The 18,249-nt window shown below is 38.5% G+C and overlaps 1 protein-coding gene across 7 annotated transcripts in view; it reads left to right on the top strand.

Annotated features, from left to right (window-relative positions):
* The window catches only part of LOC132193135 (zinc finger homeobox protein 4), a 171,578-nt gene that overhangs the window by 147,099 nt on the left and 6,230 nt on the right, over positions 1-18,249 (top strand). The window contains exon 11 of one of the 7 annotated variants that reach the window (XM_059613557.1): positions 14,432-14,492. The exons of the other annotated variants lie outside the window; for them this stretch is intronic. Coding sequence (XP_059469540.1) covers positions 14,432-14,481 — 50 coding nt within the window. The 3' untranslated portion in view covers positions 14,482-14,492. The remainder of the gene's footprint in view (positions 1-14,431; positions 14,493-18,249) is intronic. 7 annotated transcript variants of the gene reach the window in all.

The following is an 18,249-nucleotide window of genomic DNA, read 5'->3' on the forward strand; positions in this document are numbered from 1 at the left end:
TGATGGCCGAGGTGCTGCTGCAATAATAACACACACACGGCGGCGCAGACAGAAATCACCAATAAAGCGGCCGTTGATTATTCGGCATCAATTGTTATTGAGAATGCGCTACCGCTGCTGAATAGACCTGGGCAGAACAAAAAACGTTTTCTTAATGCGGAAAGAATAATGAAATCTTCCATCATGGGAAAATCCGGGCATTTTCAATTCTGACCAAGACGAATGAGAAAAAATTGAACCATAAATTGATTGCCTTTGATTTTAATTTTAATCTCCAAAGTTTGGCACTTCACAAGTGTCTCATTTAAATTTTTTTTTCTTCAACACCTCTCGTGCGAGCCACACGTCTGCTAAACAGCAATTTGGTTTGGTCCCTGATTTGAATATGCATCTCGTTACTACAAATGTACAAAAGAGGCGCACGAATGAAAAAAAAATCCCTCGCGACTACCCCCGTATGCAAATTGGTGTATATTTTTTATCTCGCGCCGTCTCTCTCTCTATTTATTTATTCACGCACTTGGATTTATCCTTTTTCGTTGCATTCAAAAACCAGCCCCTGCTGGCGAGATGATACGAGAGAGGTGTTTACACGCGTCGCTTTAAATATGCAAAATAGTGCAGTGTGACGCGTGCATTTTGATATGCAGATTAAGGGAACGTGCCTTGTTTGACGCTCGACTCCCTGCTAATTTGGGAATTTTTTTCAAAGCAAAATATATAAGAAAAAATATCATTTGTTATCAAAACAAAAAATAATATTTAAAAAATATTCAGTTAAGGAATTTTAATTAAAATGAATTATTGGATTTTTTATTGCTTAGAAAGTTTGATTAATGAAGAAAAAAATCTGCCATCCGAGAAATAAATCAAGTTATGCTGATCAGCAATGGCGTCCTCTGGTTTCTTCTCTGCACTGGTTTTCGCGCAGGTCGCGCTCATTAGCGCCGCCGCTCTTTTCCGCAACGTTCTCCGCCGGTGCTGGCGTTGCCGGTAATAATAATAATGATGATCATAATATCGCGCGCATATACCGAGCATCGCGGGCTAACGATCCCGCCCCTTTTTCTTACGTCTTATCCAATCAGCTAGCGCACCCGTTCATTGGTCCTGAGCCGCTACTTCGGGATGCTGTGTGCGAAACGAGCCAAGCAATTTCTTTCTCCTCCTCGCGCGCTCGCTGCTCCGAGCGCCGAGAGCAGCAGCGCGGGCGAGAACGAGCAGCCTAGAAAAATTTGCACCGAGACGGCGGTTGGAATAAAAAGTAAAGAAGGAAATACTCAAACAAAGACAGAAGTATGAAGGAAAAATTCAAATTGAGAGAGAGAAAATTTAAATAAATTATAAAAATAATGAATTCAGTCTTGAGCAAAGTTTCCAATGTATTGATTTTTTATTTAATTTTTCATTAAAATAATTCAACTATAAATTGCACTAAAAGCTATAAAAAAATTTAAAATCGTCTTCTTCTGAACAGTTTTAAGATATTAATTAATTTTTTATTAGATTTGTTTTCATTTCATTTTATTTAAATTTGCAACAATTATTATTTTGGAAAATTATTAAAATCCGGAATATTTATTTAATTTTCAGCTAAAAAAATCAGTTTGAAAGATGAATCATGTCACTAAACAGATTTTTTCCGTTATGCATTCAGTCTGTACCAAATGTGCTTTACAATCTGAAACCCTCTTTGCTTTTATTTTAATGGCTTTGACATCGATGATGCGTGAAAAACGAAACAAAAAGCGCAATTTTTTTTTGTCCCTTCCAGCTTGCTTTTGCATACACAAAACTGTCCATTCACCCCCAAAACAAGCGATGCATCCTTTTTCCTCCTCATATTGTTTGCGCCTACGTCAATGAACCATGCAGATTCCATTGTTCCGGTCAGAAAAAAAATAACGTTTCCCGTTTTCCTATCGAGTTTCATTTGTGCAAAGTTGGACCCAAGTTGCTCTCTCTTTAATTGCTAATTTATTCTTTTCCCATGCGTGCCGGCGCGGGCGCGCGACTCATGCATGACGCATCCATTTTTTAACTCTCGCAGGGTAATTTCGTGCGCCTGATTAGTCCCTCCCCGATCGCAATTCTTAATGATTTATCTATCTCCAATAATAAGGGTGGGGTAAGCTCGAAACAGGGGTGCACGCGTTTTTTATTATTTATCAACGCAGATGTGTCGCCGCCGCCGCCGCGAGTCCTTTTATCTTCCTTTCGAAATTCACATAAAACGTAATGGGGTTAAGGAAAGGGTGGTGTTAGTTAACAAACGGATTGTTTCCAACGTGCATAGTCCCTTCCGTTTTTTTTTTACAATGCAGCCAATCAATATTATTTATCGGTCTGATTTATTTCGGAGCAGATCCATTAGATTGTACTCGGGGGTGAATTTTTAATCGCGACTGGTTTTTCTCTCTGCATCGTGTGCAAGCCGAGAGCGTCCTCTTTTCTTCGTTCTGCACCAAGATTATAACACCTGGTCCCTCTTGGCAGCTCCCCCGAATAATAAGCCGCGGACAAAGGAAAGAAAGACGAAGCAGCCGCGCGGGAGATGATTTTTGATGGATGCGAGCGAGAGCTGTGCGAGTTTCATATTTTCGCCGAGCATTGTTCATGCAGCTCGCGAGCAAGGCCAGCCTCATCAACAAAGTGTGAATAATTGACAAAAGGTGCTGCCACGCAGCAGAGAGAAGACGAAGAAGAACGCGCCGGACCAACTCTCTGTGTTGTTCATAAAGAGAAAAATTTACAAAAAGTAGGGATTTGCGGCTGAGGCTAGAGAGAAAAGAATGAAAAAGAGGTGTTGTGTTGGAATGCTGGAAGCTCCGAAATCGTGAAAATCATTCTGAAACGCACACTCATGCAGAAATATGAAAATATCCGGTTATTTTATTAGGAGAATGTTGAAAAAAAATTGGAACTTTCCTATCAAAATTTGTTTGAATATTTGAAAATGATAATAAACGAGGAAACTCTTTTTTATTTCATTTAATAAAAATTAATATTTGTTCAAACTTCTTTACTGACTTGCAACTTTTTCCAAAGACTGCTTTTTATGTGAATAAATGTTAACAAAAAGCGACTGTTTATTCCATCAATTTTCTTCCAAGATGGCAAAAGTTTCGATCGATTTTCAAGTACAACAAAGGATGACGACGACTCTGGGCAATCAGAGGTTATTGAATTCATTTTTTTTTCTCGAGCCGCGTGACAGCTGCAACTGCGCGCACATGAAAATTTTCGGCGCGTGAAAAATTATACTCGCCGCGCTCTCGCACTCATTATTTATTTTGTACGGAAAAAACACAAAGCTCGGCACGGTTGAACGGCGCGCGAAATACATATAATTCCACCGAGCGCGCCGAGAGATTAGAGAAAAACGAGCGAAAAATAAAAAATGACTGCGTCTCGCAGTCGAGCGCAGGGAAATTAAAAAGAAGGAGAGTGAAAAAGAAAGAATGGAAGAAACTCATTGCCATCATTAATCATTGCCAATTTACAATGAGTGAGCATAGAAGAGAGTGAGACATCCTAGCACAGCCAGGGGTTGCGCAGGCTTGTTATTGGTAACACCTTCCTCGATCGCTTGTGGCCCTCAAACAATGGAAATCGGTTTCCCTCCGACATTTTCCCACCCAGGGGAAACGAAAATGAAAAGGTGTGTTTGCTTTGGAAGGCGTGAAAAAATTAAAATGCAGAAAAGAAATGGAAATGCTTGAAAATTTTGACACAAAAAATTAATAGTTTTAAATTTCAGATGAAAAAAATTCTGATGCGAGTCTAATTTTTTGTATATTTTAATATTGTAAAAAAAAATAAAGAGAAAAACGGGTCCGAATCACAGTTTGCCCAACCCAATCAGAGTAAGTAGCTCAATTTGGAACACAATTATGCGCGAAAGACGTTAGATTCACACAATGTGCTGCCGTGCACAGTGGCAAGTCGGCGGAAAATAAAAAGGAAAGAAATAAAGAAAGAGAAAAATAAATAATGCTGGGGCGGCGATCGAAGCCCGCCGCGCGCCGTGATACAATTTATTTTTTCTCTGATTGTGTTCGTTTGCATTCCCCTTGAAAAGAGGCCCGGGCTGGCAGTAGCGCGGCTGCAATTACGGCCTCATTCAAATTGCTCGATTCGAGCTGCGTTTGACATGCGGCTCGTCATTTGGTATTCAGCGTCTTGCGCAAGAGCTATTTGAATTTGTAATTCGGCAGCGACACAACGCGCGATTTCGATTTCAAGCCGAAGGAGGATTATTTTTCCGCGCGAGAGATTCTTCTTCTTATTACTGAATATCCAATAACTCGCCTCTTAATTATAGAAACAGCAGACGGCAGAATAATTCCGACCTTCCCTCATAAAAAGGTCGGCCGGCGTCTCTCATTCTCCAATGTCAATAATTTGCAGCTCAAGTAATATATTTATTCGCGAATGAATATTTAACGCCGCAGTGAAGTCAAGACGCATATTGTAATGGTTTTGTCTCGAGTGCTGATCGAGAATGACGAAGGGCTCTGGTTGAATATGTGATCAATTGAAAGAAAGAAAGTGAAATTACGCGAGAAGGAACTCAATCTACAAATCTCAAGAGATAACATTTTCATTTGAAATTCATTCCTTTTTTGTAAATAAATAAAAATTCAAAGACGAAGCATAAATTTATAAAAAAAAAAAAATATAAAAACATCAATTTATTCATATAGAAGCAGACAAAATTAAACAATTTTTTTTTTTTAAATTTATTTATGAAGTTTAAAAAGAGGAATAAAAAATTGAAATTATTTTTATGACAGAAAAGATCAAAGGGACAAAAACATTAATTTCGTTTGGAATGAGACAAAATTTATTCATTTTTTATACATCAAAATTTAAAGAGGAACCAACAATTTATATTATTTTCTTTATCAAACAAAAAATTAAAAACAAAGTTGTTATATATAAACCCACATCACATTCATAATTGAGTGCCGGAAGCGCGCGTTATCAAAATCAAAAGTACACATCCACGTGCAAGAAGTGTCAATTTATGTGTGTACGAACAAGACGTTTCTATCTGGGACACAATCAGCAGTTAGCACCCGTGTTAAGACCGGAAGTGAGCGTCTTCGCCTGCGTTTCCACGGCCAATTAGCATCCAGATCGTAATCTCTCTGGTAAAAAAGAAGTAAATTATTTAACTTGCACGTCTTCATCGGATTTTTTGCTGTTGTGACGGCCGAGAATTTGACCTCTGCACTCCTTCTCGTGTAAAAGAAAAGTTAAGAAGCGTCACGCTGTCTGCCCGGCCAGATCCTCTGTATTTCTCTCAATCGAATTCTATACGCCAAGTTTTTAATTCCTTTGCTATATAACTTGTTATTTTAAACATTATTTGTTAGGCCGTGCAGGTTTGTCGTTAAGCAAAAGTTTATCGTCGGTTGGGAGTGTAATTGCGTCTTTTGCATAATTAGGAGCGACGTTGTTTGTGCCTGAGATGAAAGAAAACCTGCAAATTTTTAATGCCTCATTATGCAGAACTCTTAATTTATGCAAACCGCCGAAATTTGCATGAAAATTATCATCCGTAAAGATAATTTATTAAAAACGGAACATTTTCCGACTTTCCGAAGGAAAATTCCTCTGCGATTTTTTAATAACGATTTTCGTAATAAACCTCGGTGATCATAAATTCAGCAGCCGCTCCGGCATATAATATGGGGGATTTAGATTTTTTAGATTGCAGAGCCGGGGGGAAAAAAAGCTCCTCTCTCTGTCGGCCTGTCTTGGTTTCCTAGGCAACTCATGAGTCAGATTTTTTTAAATAAAGCAGCTAGCCCGAGAGAGAGAGAGAAGGAGAAACTACTTTGCTGCTTTTTTTTAATGTGAGGGGGAGTAATATGCATAGGGGCTGCATGCTGATTTAAATTGCTGCGTGCGTATGTGTACAGATAATGTGCACGAGGGGTGGGTGTTCACTCAGGCAGGCCTAAAATAATTAAATGAAATATTCACTATGCCCCGAGAAAGAAAGCGAAAAAAAATATATATCAGAAGCAGCAGCGATCGGCGGAGGGAAAAAATTACTTCTGAGCGAAAAAATCTAGGGAGGAAGAAAAGCAGGGTTTGCTTAGTCTGATTATTATGCCCGCCGCCAACGCCACCAAGTGGAATTTGGATCACGTTTGGCTTCGGCGCCAGGAATAATTTAAACTACGAGAAAAAAAATGAGAAGAGAGAATAATAATAATCCCTTGGGAAATTGCAAAGGGGCAAAGAGAGATGGAAATTTGTATTATTTTGAATTTTAAATTCGTGTTTAAAAAGTAAACTACTCGATTCTTCAGAAATGTGTTTAAATTCATGCTTTTTAAATTTTTAAATAAAAATCAAGTAAACCTTTTTGTTATTTCAATTTTCAAATTTTGAATTGATATAAAATTTTAATTATTCATTTGAAATTCCAATCGGTGAAGAGGAAGGGAATTTTATTTATATTTTTTTATACAAAAGAAAAGTTGACTTATTTTGGTCTTTATATAATTTTGCTGATTTTGAATATAAAATTGGAACATTTAGATCGTTTGTCCCGGCCAAGTCACGACGAAATTTATTTTCTCAATCGCCTCAATCATTGTCTGATAATTACAAAAAACGCCGTTCGGATTTGCTTGCTCGCCGTGTGCAGCGATGTAATTTTTCCGAGTGCGGTCGCTCGCTTGGTGAGTCGAGAGGCGGAGGCAGCCGGTCTGTCTGTGTGTGTTTCGATCATGGATGTGTGTGCACGCTGGAAAAAGAAACAATTTTTTTTTATATCTGGCTGAGTTATTGTAAAGAGCACGTAGCATAAAATCGCAATAAAAGATCACGAAGATCGTAAGTCATGCAAGAAATTAAAGTGGAGTGTATTAAAAACTGCTGTTATGCATTTGTGATTACCGCGCTCGGCCACGGCTTTCCCACCGCGCCATCGATTCGATATTCAGACCCACTTTTCACCCTGAAAACAATCGTAAAAATTCATGCCTAAACAAACAACTTTTCACTCTGGAAAAATTTTCGGTATGTAATTTTTTTACACATATTAAAAAGAAACGATATTTTTTAGACGGGCAGAGCATTTATTACGTCCCGGGGCAAAGCAACTCTGCAGCGAGAGAAGAAAAATCCGAAGGAGGCGACTTTGCAATAATAATAAACGGACTATGGAATTCCTACACCCTTCCTTTTATCATGCAAATCGTAGCCCAGAGGATTTATAAGAGCCATATACATACACGACCTGCCGGCCAGCGAGCATCATCATCATCGCAGCACTCATTTTGAAAAATATTTATATATCTTTCTCTCTGCTCTGTCGGAATTTGCGCCTGGCTATAATTAAACCAATTAAAATATATATATTCCGAACACACACGGCAAAACATGCATGAGCAGCGCCGACATTATTATACTACGCAAAAATAAATGTTCTTAGAGAGAGGGACGGCGCAGTATTATTTTATAATCGCGTTTCTGCGCGCATTCGTAATGATATGCGCAAAAATGCGAGAGGGCTTTTTAGCCAACACGTATGTCTTGCTACATAAAAGCCGAAATGTCCTCGGGATAAATTAATTCCAGCTCGGGCACAACATGGAAGCGCGTGATTTCGTAAATGATTTCCGATAGTCGATCTTCTACGAAGTGAAAATAAATGTGTATTTTCTCAAGAGCTTCAACGTGTGGTTGAACAAGAATTCGTAATCAATCATTTTAGTTATAAAAAATCAGGAAAATTTTAAAATTATTGATGCCAAATGTGACATAAATAAATCAATTCTCATTTTTTATGATAACAAAAAAATTTAAAAGAAAATTTATTCTATCAAGACAAACTTTCAATTTTTAATCCGGTGTTAAATTTTTGTTTAAAATTAAATTATTTAACAAAAAATAAAATCAAAATTTATTTCGATAAAGAAATTCATTTTGTTAAATGATCGATAAATCATTAGCAGCCTGTTAAAATTATTATTTCGACTCCAAATTGATGGGTGATGGAGTCGATAATATATCTGGAGACGTCGCTGGCTGAAAGTGATCCTTTGCCGGCGTCATCCGCCCTGGGTGAAATACCGGCCGTTGTCTGTTTCTCTCTCGCTCGCGCGTCTATAATCATCGACGGATGCTTTTTTTAATCACGGCCGAGCGACTGAGGAATGCGCGACCAACTGCTCATTATGTAAATTTCGGACGCATTTTTCTCCACTTCTCCAAGATTAATTATCCGCGGCGTTTATCGGCCGGTGGAGAAATTTTTCGAAAATTCGGCTCATTTATGTATTTGCGCGCTGGTCGACGGCCAACATTATTTGGCCTTTGGTTTATTATTTAATTTAATATTCCACTCAGGCAGAGTTAGAATGAGAAAGGAGAAAAAACTTGATTCTCAAACAATACGCCATCCCGCAGCATACATAAATTTTTTTATTATTATATTGGTCATGAGAGAAAGATTGTCTCCGCGCCGCTTTTTTGCCGCAAAAGTATGCGGCGAGTTTTAACCAAATGATATATTTTTTTAAAAAAAATATCCACCTCGCCTGCGTGCGTGTATGTATATAATTCACGAAAACAATGGAGCGCCTAATGAAAAGGAACATCCATCTTCGCATCTGATGGTTCTTCTTTCTTTTTTGTCCGAAATGATAATAATAATAAAACCTCTTCGGCGCGCTCTTTTAATTACCGTTCCGTGGTGAATATATAAAAATTATTTTCATAAATGCCGTGTGCGCGAGAGGAATTAATGGAATGCCGCGGCGATGGAAGCAGCCCCCCGTCGGCTCACCCTTAAACACAGACAGCATCCTCCCGAGGTGTCATCATTTGTTATATCGGGGGCCTCTATTCTATTCACCGTGTGTTTGTGAATTCCATTCACAAGATTCCAGGCTGCGTTGCAACATTTCGCACCGCGTGCATCAGTAGCAACAAAACCAAAACCTGCACAGATGAAGGAAAATTAAAAATAAAAAATACTTGCAAAATTTGTTATAAAAAGAAAATGTAATATTTTAAGTTACAAATAGCAGTTTTATCTTTTTGATAGGCTTTTCCGATATTCCCTCTTTTCCTCTCTTTTCTCATTTCATGCAGATTCCCCCAGATGCGAATGGAAGAAGCGCTCGAGGAAAAGTGCAGCTCGACTTTTCCTCGTTTTTTTGCTTCTGCCCTCGAGAAATAATTGCAGGGCGATGCAGATTGCATCCAATAAGCGGAGAGAGAAGATCCAATCACACATGCAGAGCGCTCTTCTTCTTCTTCTTCCTCACATATATGTACAGGAATAAATATGCATGCATGGCAATCGATTGGATCGCCATAGCAACGGCATGTAATTGACAAACTACTCGAGCTCTTCTCTCTCTTCTTGAGCGCCGCCGCCTTTTTAATATTTTCCTCTTTCCATCTCGAGAGAGAGAAAGAAGCGGCCGGGAAATTAAACGGCCATATTGAATATTGTGAATAAATATAAAAATAGTACAGCGCTTTTTCGGTCGCCGAAACGAAAGCTGCACTGCAATTTTCCTTTCCTCCCCGGCCGCCCGTGAGCTCCTCGGGCTGCTTATTATCGGCGCGCACTGCTCTCATATTGCATTATTCACGTCAGAGTGGCTCCAATCCCTTCTTCCCTTTGCTGATTGCCGCCCCAACCGCCTTCGTTTGCACTCATTTAATGCCGACGGAATTATTTTTCTCGGCTGCCGCGTGTAATCCGAAAATTGAAAAAACCTTCCACCGGAATGAGCTCCTCGGAATTACAAAAATATTATAAGTACGGACAGAAATGTAAAGGAAAAAATTACAAAAAATAGCAGATTTTTTATTTTTAAATTACATAATTTAATTTTTGAATATTTCTAAATATTTCTCAAAAATTGTATTTTTAAATAAATTAATTTCGAAAAAATGAAATAATATAACATAATCCAGTTCAATTTATTTGTTTATTTAAAGATACCTTTCATTATTCAGAGATAGCAAAAATATTTCATATTTTTTATATTTATAGAAATATTTAACATGATTTTTTCCCTCTCTATTTGAATTTTGAATTAAAATTTTAGTACCTTGAAAATAAGTTCAATGCTAAATTTTCTTCAAATTTGTGATTAATCAGATATTAAAACAAAACTATTTTAATTAACATTTTAATCAATTTGATTTTGTCTTGCTTTTAATTTTATGTTTCGAAAATGTGAAAAGACGATGCTATTATAATTATATTTTCTGTGTTCTTTATTTTTATGGCGGCAGGATCAATAAAATCGTAGGAGGAGGAAGGGACCGATTAAAACTAGGCCCTAGCAAACGTCATGCATTTTTATGCTCACATGCAAGAATTAGGCCTCATTCACAGAGGTAATAATGAGACGGGTGGTGTTTTATACGCGCACACATTGTGTGTATAATGTGCAGGAGCAGCTCTCGTCGACCGGGCGATTATGAACACAAGCAGGATGGGCGTCCACCAATGCATGGCAATGATCAACAAATGACTGCCGAGCGCGTTATGCGCCGTAATTAACCAGCCATATTTTTTAATTCCACCAATCTGACCCTCACGATAATTGCTGCGGGGACGACGAAAAAATAAATGCATTATTCAAACGCCAAACAGGCTAAAAGCAGCTACTCAACAAGATGCTTAGCCAAGGCCAAATTACAAAGAAATGAATTGATTCAAAATTGGAAATAATACAGAAAATTTAATTGAAATTTGGGAAAATAATAAATATTATGAAGGTTTTAGCCGCTCATTTTCAGATCAAGTAAATTTATCAGAAAAAAATTTATATATATATATTTTCACCTTTACTTCACCTGTGTTTCCGGCTGACAGGTTATATAATTTTTGTTTCCAATTCTGAACATCCCCAATCATATTTATTATTGAAATCCAATATTAAAAAATTGATTTCATGAAATATATTTTTTTTTCATCTTGAGCTCTTTTCAAATTTAATTCCCAAGGCATGATCGGGGTCATGTAATTTTTCCCCGTCTATAAAGAACTGCGGCAATTTTTCAATTTTTCGCCTCTGCTCTTTCTCGCGGCTGATCGATTGTGGCCGGAGCGTTGACCCGGCGCCAACCAATCGCAGGGAATCGTTCATGCATAACTGTGCAATAACATCAACAATAATAATCAAATTGCTGCGGACGCCGAGGCAGCGAGAAAGAATAAAAAGCGTGTGGGTGTCGGGCAGAGAATGGCGGCCGAGATGGATGCGGCATAATTTTCAAGGTGAAGCTGTGGACAAAAAAGCAGCAGCAGTACTTCCAGCAGTGAACGAAATTTAATTCCCGCGGCGGAATTCCTTTTTGTTTATGCACAATGGCAAATAATATAACTGCAGTTGGGTCGAAAGGGGTGGAATTCGTGAAAAGCGTTTTATTTTCGCTCGGCTGGAGAAAACGGATAAACAAACGTGTGTCTTTGAAGTCGCACCGAAAGCAGAAGAAATTTCACTCCAGAAAAATTCCAGATCGCGGGAAAACCGTTCGTTGAAATCACCGGGCGCGAAACAGGAAATCCATATCTTGCACGCAGTCATTCATAATTCACGTTTATCTGAGGAGCAAAAAAGCAAAATTGTATAAAAAAATCCTCCCTCCGCTTCTTTCTGCATCGATATTGAAAATAAATGATGCGTGCTTTTTATTTTTCTCTGGCGCGGCCGAGATGGCAATCGCGCGTTATGTTTCTCCGCTTCTTTTGAAAACTCCCATGGCAGTACTACTTTTTTTGTCCGCTTTTTAGTTCTGGTCACCCCTGTAATAATCATCAGCCAGGCATTAATGAATGATCTTTCTCGGGCTATATGCAAGCAGGACACCCACCCGCCCTTTGTCCCTTTCAAAGGTTGGGGGGTGCCTTGGAAACTATTTTTTTTTCCTCTGAAAAGCTGCTACATTGTGGCTCCTTTTCAAAAGAGCATCCAGTCGTTTTTATTTCTTTTCACGTGGAGCTTCTTTGTACTTGCGCACGTCCTGCTGTTTACCTGAGCTCAGGTGCAGCATGGTGGGAATTTTTAATTACCTTGTGTGGTCCCCTGTCCCGAAAGTTCATAAATCCTTCTCGTGCAGATGCCCGAAGGTGAAATTTTGTCAAAAGGTGACACCTGAAGGAAAAAGAAGAGAAACTTTCAAATTTTAAACAAAAATTTAAGGGTAGAAATTTTTAAATAAGAATAAAATTCATTTTATTCTGTAAATCATTTATAGCCGTCTCTCGGCAATTTTTTACTTCATTTTCGCCTTTTCTCGCAAACTGGTCTATTTCTTTCTCGCCTGTTTAGCATGAAAAGTTCATTTCGCCGGGCCGAGTTGCTTCCTTTATCGCTCCCCGTCCCCGAAATAAATTTCTATAAATTCCCTGCTGGCTGCACGCAGCGAGTGTGTGCGCGCGGTTTATCTTATTTCTGCCGGATAATCTAGCCGTGGGTAGTTATTCATGGTTAATACCCCATATTGCATTCGTCTTGATTTGGAGCGGACAATTAGAATCTATGGCGCCGCCGCAACCAGAGAGCGAAACGGGAAAAGAATTGTTTGTTTTTTTGGGTGACGGAAAAGAAAGAGAAATTTTGTCAGACTGAAAATTTTCTATTTCATAAAATTTTTAAAGTTTGATAAAAATCAATAATTTTCATGAAAACTATTACCGGAAATCATTTTCCAAAACCGCAGAAATTTTCTGAATTTTCATTTTTGTCAATCTCGGCCGGTTTTTTGGAGTCGGACCTGAGGGGTTTGGCTTCCTTCGGGGGCAGCGCTGGAAATTAATCTTCGGCGAAGTGCAAAGAAGGGCTGCTGGAGGAGTGAATAAATATTAGGAGGTCTCCTTTGAGCGAGAATGGAAGATAGTTCTAGGCGGCTCCTCGCGCGCGCGTCATATTATGTAAATTTTTCTCTTTTCCTATATTACACTGCCTCGAGACTCTCCTTCTTCTTCTTCTTCTTCTCTTGGTATTACAAAGTCCTATTAGATTTACCCTCGCGCCGAGTGTAAAAATGAGATAGCTCTCGTGTGTGTGTATGCAGAGGAGAAAATTGAGGTTTGCTTTTTTGCACCGCCGCCCAGCAGCGCAGCGCACACTTCAGAGCCCCGGCCGGGGGATTTTTCTTCTCGCGCTAGCTGGAATTATAACGAGGGAGTAACTCCTTGACTGACTGGCTTCTCCTCGGCTCAGCAAATGTTTGCCTAGCGAGATGAAGTTTCAGACTGGCGTGCAATCAAAATTTGCCCTAAGAAGTTTAAACTGGTGATCGCGCACGCGTCTCGTCTGGATTTGCTTCTCCGGGCGACAAAAATCGCCCAGATGAAAAACGATTTCTGAAAATTCTGACGATGAGAGAAATTTGAAAGTGAAATGAGAAAAAAAAGTATTATTTTGTTATAAAAAATGTCATTTTTCTGGAGCTAAATTTTAAATTTAGTTTTCCACAATTTATTTATAGAAAAGGAATTGTTTGATTTAAAAAAACAACTTCTAAGATAAAAAAATGCCACTTTCATATAATTGCAATAAACAATATAAATTGAATTCTAATTTCAATTGAAATTAACCGATTGTTGGAAAAAAGAGTTTTTAAAATTCTATTTTAGTTAAAAATAATCATTGCTGAAATTTTAAGTGAGGTTTATAAAATTCATAGATTTTAAATAACAAAATGACGAAACTTTGAAAAACCGATTGATTTTAAAATCTCCCCAAAACAAAATTATTTAAAAATTGCAATGTGTGAAGAAACAACTTGCTTCCAAATTTTTTTTCATAAACTGGAAGTATTCTTCTTGAATTTCCTTTTCGCACCCCTCGCTTTAGGCCGAGATTTCCAACCGTATCGGAGCACGCGTTGCTCTTGGATGGAAAGGGCTCGGAAATAATCGAATAATTCCAGAAGGCTCTTTTCAACGGAAATTAAAAAGCAATGCGAGTTTCGCTTATGAAAATCGCGTTCTCTCTCATTACCGATTCAGAAAATTCACGTTTCTTTTTTTATTCGAGTGCGAGAAAGAGAACAAAACGCAGAGAGAGCGAACGTTAAAATATATTAATAATTTATTAGGATTTTAAGGCCTGGTTTCTCTCTATATATTTTTTATGTGCCATGCGGTGTTATTAACAATGAAACTACCTGCCAGCCCTAGTTTATATACGCACAGGCGAGAGACCCTTTTGCTGCATCCCTTCGTCTTCTTCTTTGCAAATTGGAACGCAACTGCATATTTTATCGGGCCTGAAAAAAAATATATATCAAATAGGAAAGGGAGCTTGCGCGCATTGTCATTTATTTTTAGAATAGATAGATTTAGATCTTTGATATATATAATATATTTTTTGTGAAATGTGATGTGGAAGTGGTGCACATGCCAATGTAAGCCATTATTTTGTTCTAGAATTCGATTTCAACCATGAGGGACCAATTACCACTTCTTCCTCACATTAATCTCGAGCAAGGTCAGTCTTCTATTTTTTTAGTTTCAATATATTTTTGTAGTTTTGTTTTTGTTGGTAGTTTTTTTCTGTTTGTTGATTAGTATGAATATTTTTTCGTTGCATATTCGCTTCTATTTCAGCGTCTTTAAAAGGTCATGCGCAGGATACACTTAAAATGTACCATGAATAATGCGCAATGACAAATACCATAATTCAGAATTCGATGGCCTCTTTGACGTCACGTATCGATAATTAATCAGCACGAATTTGCAAACCATTTTTATATTTTTGACCTTGGTCCAAATTCGTTTTATTTTTGTCGCTTTTCCTAAGGACACGCGTCCATTTTTATTTTTTAAATGTTCAACTCTTTCGTTTCTACCTGGGTGTGCATCCCCTGATAAAATTTGCATTTTTCCGCCACCCCATCCAGTCATAAAATATGCAGCTCGTGCTAAATCTGAATTTTAGCATCTCAATGGGGCATGCGTCTCTCTTTTTTTATATTTTTTATCATTCAAATTCCGATTCAAATTTTTATTCACGCGCGCTCGGCATGCGTGCAATTGGTATGCACCCTCTCTAGGCTGATTATTCAGATAGATGCACCTAGGTGTGTGCGAGAGAAAGATCGGAAAGTGAGACATTTGCATATTATGCAGGAGCCGCGTGCGCTGCGTGCATCACAATGCACACGCGCGTTTTGCCCGCGGAACGCGCGTGCAATTTTGCATAATTTCGGAGAGTTGGACCCTCGCACGGGCAGAAAAGGATGACACACGCCTGCATTTGCATCAAAATAAAAATAAAAAAATGCATACAAAATTATGCAGCAGGAAATAAATTCCCGTGCTCGGCACGAGACAAAAAAAATTGGCAATTCCAAAAGATAAATCTGGCTGATTTTGAGATTAAAAATTATATTAAAATCTGACATTCCTTTAAAATTTTGTAAAAAAAAAACCATTAAATGAAAGAAGTAGCAAATTTATTTTGAACTTTTCTAACATCTCATAATAATAATTTTTTTAAATTTTCAACTTTTGTAATTTTAATAGTAAATACTTAACATCACAATGCATTTTCTGCCGACAATAGTTCGTTTAGAAAATCACCAATTTTGAATCGTTGCATTTTTCGATCGAGTTTCTCTCATTCGTTTTGTTCCTTTGCGGCGCGCCGTGTGAACAAATAACGACTTTTTTCGAGTCAGATTCTCATACATATTCCTCTCGCACTAATTCCCCAATAGGTCATAACGCGCCCGTCTCCGTAATTTATTCCAGCCGCTGCAGCGAGCAACCCCTATTGATACAATAATAATCATTATCATCCCTCTTTCTCTGTCTACTTTTAAAGCGTCTAATATTCTTGGGGGGTACGGAAAAAAAAACGTTTTACTCGAGATGGATATTATGCATAAGGGAGCGCACATAAAAAACTACACACATAGTCGCAGGTTTGATATTAAGCAGGGAGAGAGGGCAAAAAATAGATGAGAAAAAGTAGTGGTGCTGCCATCATGGATATACACATTACTGTGTACACACAATAATACAACAACACTGAGAGGGGGGAGCGGCGTCACAGCTAATACTTCAAACTTGCCCAGCTAAAAAACTCCTTGGCTAATGCAATAATAATAATAATAAATTCCGCCCCGATATGATATTTTTAGTTAGTCAGAACGGACACTGCTGCTGCCGATCGCCCCCGATGATCTTATTAAAATCCGGGGGTGATTCATTCGACGCCGGATCGATTTTCAAACAAACTTCTTTTTCTTCTGCACACCCAAAAGAGCAAAGAGCCTATGCAAAATGGTCTCATTAGCGTCGGAGGAGGAAGAAAAAAAAATCGTTAGTCCGCCTCGCTCATTTCTCATCTGAATAGAATCATCCCTCCCCCGCCCCTCGTGCGCCCTGCTCGTCTTCAATTTAAATTTGCAATCTTATTAAAAGATAAAAAGAATGCGAAGGGAAAAAAACGCGCGCTCTCTTCTGCACTATAATTCCGAATAAATGAGTTTCTCGATTGAATTCATTACAAAGCTTATGAGATGGCAGTTTGTATAATTGTATACGTTCTTGGAGCCTAAATAAAAATTTAATTATTTTCCCATCTCCGCGAAAAAGCGAAATTTTTTCCTCGAGAGGTAAAAATATAAATCTCTCCCCTTAGCCTTTTGTTGAATCAACACGGAGATTTTTTCATCATCCCTTTCATTCTCGCGGCGGTGTTAATTACAATTACAACACCAATTTCTCTCTTCTTTCTTTCTCTTCGCGCCCCTCGTTAAGAGAAGCCAACCCTTTTGCGGCTCCCCTCTCATCTGCATGCAAACCGCTCTCTTTCTTTCTCTCGCTTTTCCGCCCGCCTTTTCCATTCATTGCCGCCTGTTCATTACAAGCTGCTGTTCTTTTCATTAATGAGTCGACGCTCAATTAAAAGACCATGAATGAAATTTCAAGAGAGGAGCAAAAGCGGCTGAAGCTTTTCCGGCGTCGCCTCTTTTTCCTTTTAATTGGTGGCGGAGGTTTTAACAGATTGACACCAATTAAGCCGCTAAAAGGGTGTTAGGGGATTAAAAAAAAAAAGAAATCCAAGCGAGACGAAAAGCGGAAAAAACTGCTGGAATCTTGATAAATCTTCATAAAATATTAATTTCTCTCTGGTTTTTTTAATTGAGAAATTAATTTGCCGCTGGCAATTTCGTCTCTTAGGAGTGATTTTCATGCATAATATTTGATATATTCATGGCCGCGGCGACGGGTCCATGCAGAGCTGCTGGCTGCTGGGCTGCAGACGCGTGGAGGAGAGCAGCAGACGGCAGTAATGTCTTATTTTTATTGATCTTTCATCCAGCGGCGCTCGCTAGCTCGGCTCACTCGCTCGCACCCCTTGTACATTTTGCATCCGAAAACTTTTCCCTTCTTAAAAATTTCGCCTCCACCCCAAGTAAGTCGGATGATTTTTTTTTTGTTTTGCACCCTCATGAGTAAAAAATTGCCATAGGGGTATAAAAAATTTCCGTGGGGAGTGGCGCGCCTGCTTCCAACTCACCCATCCATCCGTCCTCTGCCGGCGCGATAATAATTTGGATGTAATAATAAAAAGCAAGCACCCTTGCTTGCACGGCCTGGCAGGAGAAATTTTAATTAGAATTTCGGTTGAGCTCTCTGGCAGGAGAAAGTTGGTCCCTTTATTATTTTGAATGAAATGTGGCTGCGTCGCCAAGGCATAAAGGAAAAAGAAACCACCCCTGAGCGGAGTTATGTTTTCTTTTGCTGCAGATTTGGTTTCACTCTTGTTCCGACAGAGAGAGTTAAGAAGCTGCTGGAAAAGTCAGAGGCGGAAATTAATTTGATTTTTATTCAAATTAGAAAAAGGCTCGAAATGAGAAAAGAAAAATATTTTGATGGCCCTCGAGCTAAATCAGTCCTTCAAAGTTTTCAAAGAAAATATTACTGAAAAAGTCTAATCAAAATTGTACCTTTTTTTACTGAAACTCGTATTTTTGATTAATTTAATCCTTCAATCTCTGCTGCATTATTATTATTTTTTGTATCATTCAAAGCATTCAAAGGAAATTTGCCCTTCTAAAATTGTTAAAATTATTTATCAAAATTGCCCCCTTACTTTGCTTCAGCTCGATTGATTAATTCATTCCATCCTTCGATCTGTGCTGCATTTATTAATTTATTCGCGTTGGGCGAGTCAGCTGATCGCGGGCAGAGCTGCCGATATTAGCACGCGGCGCATGATGGGTGTCTTTGGA

This window comes from Neocloeon triangulifer, unplaced genomic scaffold (assembly GCF_031216515.1).
Source record: "Neocloeon triangulifer isolate White Clay Creek 2 clone unplaced genomic scaffold, ASM3121651v1 ptg000003l, whole genome shotgun sequence".
In the NCBI taxonomy this organism is placed as follows: domain Eukaryota; kingdom Metazoa; phylum Arthropoda; class Insecta; order Ephemeroptera; family Baetidae; genus Neocloeon; species Neocloeon triangulifer.